The 8550-nt window shown below is 51.8% G+C and overlaps 1 protein-coding gene across 1 annotated transcript in view; it reads right to left on the reverse strand.

Annotated features, from left to right (window-relative positions):
• Positions 1 to 5184, reverse strand: part of SHROOM2 (shroom family member 2) — a 166903-nt gene extending 161719 nt beyond the window's left edge. Inside the window, exon 1 of the mRNA XM_021671559.2 lies at positions 4903 to 5184. Coding sequence (XP_021527234.2) covers positions 4903 to 5067 — 165 coding nt within the window. The 5' untranslated portion in view covers positions 5068 to 5184. The remainder of the gene's footprint in view (positions 1 to 4902) is intronic.
• Between the last annotated feature and the right edge of the window lie 3366 nt (positions 5185 to 8550).

Raw genomic sequence — 8550 nt, forward strand, 5'->3', positions numbered from 1 at the left:
ATATTTTTTTAAAGGCCTAAGAGAGCAACAGGCAATCCAGAACTCTTTCAAAATCCTTCATATGGGTTGAAGTTTTCGGCTTGCATGTGTAGGAAGAGGGCTTGCAGAAACCTGCAGAATTTCTCCTTCAAGAATTGCCCCACTCCTGACTACAGTGCTTGAAAGTAAAAGAAGACCTGAATAAAAAGTCCATTCAGTCTTCACACTCTAACATCATGGTGTGGAATGTTTCCGCTGCACCACAGAGCCCCAGCTTTCCTCTGTGCCCCTAAGAACTTGGCCACAAATCCAGGTTTATTTGCATGCTGATACAAAACAACTCTGGCAAGAGGACAGACTACTCCAAAATGCTTTCCAAAGAGAAAAGCCAGCCCTTCCCAAGTGGCAAGCCAGTTTCTTTGGCCACGAATTACAAAGGTAGATTAAGAAACCCCAGCTCATTAGGACGAAGTGAAAGCTACTATTTGTTCTGAGCCTTTCATTATCACACTGTTCTACCTTTAGCTCTTGGGCAAACTAGCTTTCTTTTTCTTTTTTCTTTTTTTTCCAAAAGATCAATGTTAGGACATGTTAAGAAATATAACTGAGCCATGAAGACTGAACACATCCCGGTACAGAAGTGAGATGTGTAGCCTATGTTTATAGCTTCTCATAATCGCAGAAAGCTCTGGATTCATAGGTGTGGGTCAAGCTGAATTCATGTCTAAGAGAGGACGAATCCTCCCGGAGCTGAGCCTCAGAGCCTCCAGCTACCAGACCCTGGAATAGGACTTGAGGCTCACTGCCTGACTCCACACCCCCGCCCAAAACGTCGCTGGAGAACAAGGATGAGAATTCAGCAGGGTCACATTAATTCACAGGCTGGGAAAAAGTAATAAAGATAGATTTGAAAGCCAGTTGGCAAGGCAGGTCTACCAACTGAAAGAGTCTTTCAGCATAGAAAAGAAAGCTCACCTCTTTTTTTTTAACCTTACTATTAATTCTTAAATACAAATGGATCTTTATAATGACACCCATCCTAACAGCTAGAGAAAACACAGTAGCTGGCATCAAAAAGTAAGTGAGACTTTACAACTCGGACATCACCCAGAGATGGCAGAGGCAGGGGAGATCCAAGCCGTCTCCCACTGGTTCTCAGATGCCTGGAGAAGCAGCAGCCCTCCCTCGGGAAGATGTTGACCACACACTATGTCTGAGCACAGAAATTCACCAGCAGCCATAAGTTGAGATCCACCAGCTCCTGACCCGCTGCTGAATTCTGCAGATCCCTCTTTTTCAAAACCTCTACTGATATTTCACAAAGAGCTTGGCTGGCTCTTGGGAGCCAATATAAGGGCATATGGGACAAGAACTGATCCTGACCGGGGTGGTCACTCTGATCTCCCCGGTCCTCGGGTCACAGAGGTGACTTGGCATGGGCCATAAAGTGGAGCTCCCTTTGCAAACCACTAAGGAAGGTACATCAGAGGCGTGGGGCCTCCACTCCTGCCCATCACCAGCCACCAGTCAGTCTCAGCCCTGTGGCCGCTGCAATCAAGGACTCAGCTAACATTTCACAGAGGAAACTTGTTACCTGGCTGCGCACCCCCCAAAGTATGCCCTGATTCCGTCTTTGGCATTCACACTAGAAAGGATATTTCAAAGCTCTGTCTCCTATTCAGAGAAATGTTCTCAGGGTCTGAAGCCTGGGGTGGGTGGATCAGGTGGGGAGACCTCCAAGCATCCCAGACCACAGCAGTCTGGTCCCACACGACAGCTCTGGTGCCCAAAGGCAACCTGAAAATCAGCGGATTCCCAAAGGAGATGCCCTTGGGGCTAAGCCAGGCCCAAGTTAATGTCTTCTTTGGAGCTTCGGGCTAAGGTTTCTGGCATTCTTTGTGGGGGAGGGAGCAGGCTCTAAGAAATAGTGAACAGGAGACGCTGGGGCTTCATTCCTTCCCTCCCTTAACAAACATTCCTGAGGCCACAGGGGGCTGCTGACACCCAGCTGGTATATTTAACGCTTCCTAATGAGTCCCCCAAACAGCTTTGTGGAATTCAAGCCACTCAAGTGACATTTTAGAAATCAGTCCCCTCCCCTCCCCCCACTGAAGACTTCCACTGGTTGAATGGATGGGAACAGAAACACGCAAAAAACCGACAGGATCACACACATCCACCACCTCTACTTCCGTTATGTAGATTCCTGCAACATGGACACTATTCCTGCTCTTTCTCTAACAACAGCATGAAAAACTAGGTTTGAGTGCATTTTTTTCACCAACCGTAGCAAAATGCCAAGGGCTTCAGGCATGTACCCCAAATTCCAAGAATGCTACTCCTCTGAAGTTAGTATCCCTTTAGCTTCAAACTAGACCCAGAGAATAGTCAGTCCTGATCCTGAACAGCCGAGGTGGGTGCTCATAAAACACAGCACTTGGGGGTTTCTGCTTCAATTTCCTTTCTCTAGCTACAAAAATGCAGATGAAGCAAGTATTTGTTTGAGTTTGACTATGTAAATAAAGCCTATTCTCAGGGCCATTGCGTGGGAGGAAAACAGCCCTCCATGCAAACACTGGCAATGCCACGGGCCTCTAAACACACCATCCTAAAGGCCAGTGTCTTCAAAAACATACACAAGTTTTTAAAGTAAAAATCCTTTAAGAGCAAAGGTGATATATGGTTAATCTAACACAAGTGATTCAAAACCAGGCTGATTTTGTCCCCCGAAGGACATTTGGCAATGTCTGCAGACATTTTTGTCGTCACACCTGGAGAGAGGTGACAGTGGCATCAAGCAGGTGGAGGCCAGGGAGGCCACTGAACATCCTCAACAGTACAGGGCAGCCCCACAGCAAAGACAGATTCAGCTCACAAAGTCCCAATGGCAAGGCTGGTAAACCCTCACCTAACTGATGTGACGGAGGTATTCAGCATGGCATTGCAGGAGATCCCAGACCCAAGCAGATGGCACTGACTAGAGGAGAGCAGCACGCATGAGCACCGGGGTCAGAGTCTGATTCCCAGGGCGCTTGCCAGGACTCAACAGTTTGTGACCTCAGGACACACCATTTGTCCTGCCTGGGCCACAGCTGTTTCATCTATAAAATGGGCTGACAAAATTTCATCCGAAGACCAGGACGGAATCAGCCTTGTTCTTGATACCCCTCCCAGTTCTAAGACACATACTCCCATGAGGCTTTCAAATGATACCCTCATTATCATAAAGAGAAAGTGTCCTCTTACCTTAACGCAAGCTATCCCCAAATCAGAGTCTGCTAAATACCTAGTGAGTTGCACAATATTCCAAGGCTCTAATACGGAACTATTTAATTACAAGGTTTTTTAAGAGGCGAGGGGACACGGGACAGGGACGACACTATTAGAAGTATTTTTTAATGAGCCCCACTGACTTTTCAGTAGCTTTTGGGAGAGGAATATTCAAAGCTTGGATTCATCCACACTCTGAGCCAGGTGCGGTGGCTCAGGCCTGTAATGCCAGCACTTTAGGAGGCAGAGGAGGGCAGATCACTTGAGCCCAGGAATTCAAGACCAGCCTGGGCAAATGATGAAACTCCCTGTTTCTACAAAAAATAAAAACAATTAACCAGGCATGGTGGCGCACATGTGTGGTCCCAGCTACTCAGGAGGATGACAGAACAAGACCCTGTCTCAAAAGAAAAAGAAAGAAAAAAAGAAGAGCGCTCTGGCTGGGCAGAGTGTACACACTTTGACTGTCCACCATCTTTCCAAAGAGCCAATGTGAGAAAATATTACACATTAGTCAAATTTATAACAATGGCAACCTCTTTCCTGAGTTCAACCAAAATTTAGTGCACAGCTAAACAAGCCCTTCCCCAAATCCTTCCACAAAGTTTTGTAATCATAAAAGCGAGAGAAAATATGGAATGGAAGACGTTGGTGTCTCATTTGCTATTTGAACAACAAAGCCATCCCACTTCCCAAACTGATTACCAGTGGGGCGGGTTAGGAATCACTTAATTTCTTCCTGCTGTGGAGAGGCAGGAAGACAGAAAACCAGTAAATCACCTTCAAACGCTTCTAGTCGCCAAGAATCTTTACATTTTAAAAGGAACTTCGTCCACACGAAAGGTCCGACTCAACCCTTCCCAGAGAAACTGACCACTACACACTTTTAACGAGAACACAGGGCGACTGGACTGTTGTTTATGTGTTTGCTTTTACAAGTTCATACAGGTTCGACTGGTAAGCTTCCAGATGGATTTTGTTTTGAGACAAGAAAATTCAATGTTCTAAAGCAAACCACACATACACAACATTCCTGATGAGATACAGCTGGAATTTCTTTCTCATTATTAGAACTCGGGTCCTGCTCTTAGGAAGTAGGCTTTCAGGTTTGTCTAAGTTTGCGCAGGTATCCAGTGCGCAGTGGATCTCGGACTGGAAGCCGAAAGTCAGTAAACATTGATGGGCTGAAGGGAATCGAGAAGCGCTGGCAACAGCTGCTAGTCTGGGTTTTGTAGCTATCAGAGGCACAGATCCAAGGGGTGCCGAACCAGGGACCTCAGAGAGGCAAACACAGGTGGGAACGGCTCGGGGACACGTTCCTCCCGTGGCCTCCGGGCAGCCCCGCAGGTGCAAGCCGCCGCTGGCAGGCCCGGGAGTGCCAGAGGACCCGGCCAGGCCCCTGCCCGGAGGAAGGAGGGGGAGGGGAAGGGGACAGAGAGCAGGAGCCATTTAAACTCTGCGAGGCGCGCCGAACCGCCGGGACCACACGCCCACGCCGGTCCCGGCGCACAGGCTCCGCAGGTGTTCCTAGCAGACGCGCGCGCCAGAGCCGGGGGCATGAGCCTGATTGCCCCTTCCGCGTCCCTACTCCTACGTCCCCCAGAGCGCGGCCGGCTCAGGGGTGTCACCGCCCGCTCCCCCCGGCCGCCTTACCTTGGTGATGACCAGCGGCTCGCCGTGCTCGCGGCCGCCCTTCAGGGTGAAGCCCCACGGGGCGCCGCCGCTCAGCTGCACCTCCACCAGGCGCCCGCCGTCGGCCGCCCGCGTCTCGGCCTCGGCCAGGAGCTCCGGCCGCGCGCGGGGCTCGGCGCCCTCCATGGCGCGGCCGCTCAGCGACCCTGGCCCGCGCCCATGCACTCCGGGCAGTCCCGGCCGTCAGATCGCGAGGGAGGCTCCCGGCACCGCAGAACTTGTGCCGCAAATTGGAAAGAAAGTGCCGGCCCGGCGGCGGAGGGAGCCCGGAGGGCTGGCGACGCGGGGGCGGGGCCGGGGCCGGGGCCGGCGGAGGAGGGAGAGGTAGGGAGGAGGAGGGAAGGGGAGGGAGGGGGACGGAGAGGGGGAAGGGGGAGGGAGGGAGGGGGCGGGGCCGACGGGGGGCGGGGCGGTCGCGCTCGGGAGTTCGCGCGGCGAGGCCCGAGCCGGGGCCGAGAACTGGGCTGGAGAGAGCGCGCGGGGGGTCCAGCCCGCGGTCCGAAGGGTGAGGGGCTGGGTCAGGCGCGCGCTCCGGGGCCCACGCGGCCGCTTGGACGCTGGAGGGCTGGAGATGGGCGCGCCCCGGTTGTCTCGCCCTTCGACCGGAGGAGGGGAGCGGGCCGGGAGGGGCGATCAGGCGCGCGCACCGCTCTGCAGTGTCGGGGTCCGGGAGCGCGCGCCCTGGGGTCGACAAGGGCGGGGGCGGGAGCGGGGGCGGGGGCCGCGGCGCCAAGTCCTGCCCTTCCTTCCTCGCCCGCGCCCGGCGGCGCTTCGAGGATCCGGGCGCTCCCGCCCGCCGGCTGGAGGCCGGTACCGGGCAGGTGAGGCGACAGGTGAGGCGGCGGGCGCGGGGTGGCGTGGACGGAGCCCCCGGCCTTCTCCGTCTTGGGGCCCGCGGACACTCCCAGTTTGTTCCCGCGCACCGCGGGCTGCGGGCGGCCGCGCAGGTGAGAGCGGAAGCGCCGCGCTGTGCCCGCCGCCCCGGGCTTAGGGGACCGCCGGTCCCGCGCGGCCTTGCGCGCACTCACACTCCGGACTTGGAGAGCCGATAAGGGCACCCTCCGCAGCCTAGGCGGGCGCGGTTCCGGCCTCTGGAGGGGCTCGGAAAACGGGCGCAGAAGGACCGTGCCCCGTTCCCGCGAGGGCCTTCCCACCCTACCGCAGGGGCCTCCCGCAGCGCCAGCCCGCCGCTCGTCCCACAGCCGCCGCGCAGAAAACCGTTCCGTTCAGACGCTGTCCCCAAACGCCTAGGACTGGGCGACACGGTCTTCAGTCGCCTTCATTTACATCCCCAAAAAGGGGAGGTGGTGGTCTGGGATTGGTGAAAGTTTGCGAACAGAACAAGTGTGCCACCTCTTCCTGCTCCGTTTCAGTTTCCATGAAACTCTGGTCTAAAATACCTGCATGGATACGTATTTACATGCTTTGCAAAAAAGCTGTTTTCGTTGCTGTTTGTTTCGTAGCTGAATGCTGGGGAACACCTCTTTCCTCTAAGCAGCTCCATCCGCGCCCTTTTAAGGTGGTTATGATACTGGAGTACGTGACCAGGACAGGCCGAGAGAGCACTGGACAGAGAGTCAGTGGTCCCCGGGTCTGGGTTCTGCCACTGTCAAGCTGGGACAAGAAATCTCAGCCTTGGTCTGTTTTTCAAGAGGCCAAGTGAGAAGAGTGCATTCTGTAGGGGTGTCTCATGCAGCCAATTGAATTCGGAGTCCCAACTCCACTGGGCACGTGTCATGGCGCTGGGCACGTGGTGACTACCCCATAATTAACTTCCAACTGCAGTCTCTGAATGCCTTTAGTTAGAAGAACGAGGCGATTCTTTTTCAAAGAAAAAACGAAGGCTTAAGGAATGTGCCTCTCAGAATCAAGTTAAGTGTATCTTGACTGTGGCGATGGTCACAGGAGTCTGCCAAGTTGATTAAGCAGAATTAAACGCACGTGAAACAGGAAATCTGAAAAGGCTTGGTGGATTGTATCAATGTCCATATCCAGGTTGGAACGTAGTTTTGTAACATGTTGCCATTGGAACAGGCAGGTGAAGAGTGAAGTGTGCACAGGACTTCCCTGAATTATTCCCTACAACTACATGTAAATCCACTGTCTCACAAGGTTTAAGAAATGGATGGATATGGCCGAGCGCAGGTAATCCCAGCACTTTGGGAAGCCGAGGCAGGTGGATCACGAGGTCAGTAGATCGAGACCATTCTGGCTAACACGGTGAAACCCCATCTCTACTAAAAATACCAAAAAAAAAAAAAAAAAAAAAAGCCGGGCGTGGTGGCGGGCGCCTGTAGTCCCAGCTACTCGGGAGGCTGAGGCAGGAGAATTGCTTGAACACAGGAGGCAGAGGTTGCAGTGAGCTGAGATTATAGCACTGCCCTCCAGCCTGGGCGACAGAGTGAGACTCCGTCTCAAAAAAGAAAAAAAGTAAAAAGAAGAGGTTGGATATGATAAACCAAAAGATAAAGAGCCAGATAAATATACTCAGTGTGCTTATTAGAGTTTGCAGGCATGTCCTTGTCCCAAAACAGCCCAGTCCCCACCGCCCCACCCCAAACTGGTGTAGACTTCAGTCTAAGCTCTTACCTGGGGCTAAAATTCAGACCACTAGATTCACTATAAAGCAGAAACAATGATCTAATTGTCTCCATAAATCCAGCATTATTCTATACAGCCCCAAAGTCATCTTTAACACTTTATGTTCACTGTGTAATCATTGTCCGATTACCCATCTGCCAACTTGAAAGGTTTATGCTTTTTGTTTAAAAGGACTCCTTTGTTCTTAAACTTCGCTGCAAATTTGCATCCATCCTTACTAAACAGTGTTTAGCTGATGTTTTTTGATTTTTAATCTTCACATTAAGCATCTCAGCATGGTTGGAATATTTATAAGGCTGCTAGATATAATGATGTTAATATGCCATAAGGAACTGGACCAAGACTTGTATGGCCTGCTATGAGACAGGTGCCCGATCCAAGTCATAAATCCTTTTATGACATTCTTGGGGTTACTATGGTCTAGGTGCGATGACAGCACTTCTATATTGTGTTTGTTTTGTCATCACAAGACACTGTAATCATCTTGTGAAAATATAGTATCTCGTGGCTGAAAGGCATCACCCCAGTTGATAGTCTTGCACCCCCATTGGGAGAGTTTAGTATGACATCGAACCAGTGTGGACTCCTAGTAGATGGCTTTCTTTTCTGAGAACTCACAGCTCAGGTGGAATTTTCAGAGGCAGAATCCATTTGTCCACGTTAGTCTTTTGTCCTTTTGGAAAGCTGAGGGGCATGTTTGTTCTGTGTAATTTCTCACTGTGGTTGTTAATTGCTTAGAGAATAGGGTGAGCATGTTCTCTCTTCTGGACCTGCAAGGAGTGTGATCCCATGAGCACCTGCCCCTGGGGCTTCAGTAGCTTTAGGTGTTCGTTTCACTTTTACTTTTTCTTTTCTTTCTTTCTTTTTTTTTTTTTTTTGAGATGGAGTCTTACTTTTTTGAGACAGAGTCTCACTCTGTCACCCAGGCTGGAGTGCAGTGGCACCATCATGGCTCACTGAAGCTTGATCACCCCAGGCTCAGGTGATCCTCCCACGTCAGCCTCTTAA

This window comes from Aotus nancymaae, unplaced genomic scaffold (genome assembly GCF_030222135.1).
Source record: "Aotus nancymaae isolate 86718 unplaced genomic scaffold, 86718_ANA_hifiasm-v0.15.2.pri h1tg000058l, whole genome shotgun sequence".
Lineage (NCBI taxonomy): Eukaryota > Metazoa > Chordata > Mammalia > Primates > Aotidae > Aotus > Aotus nancymaae.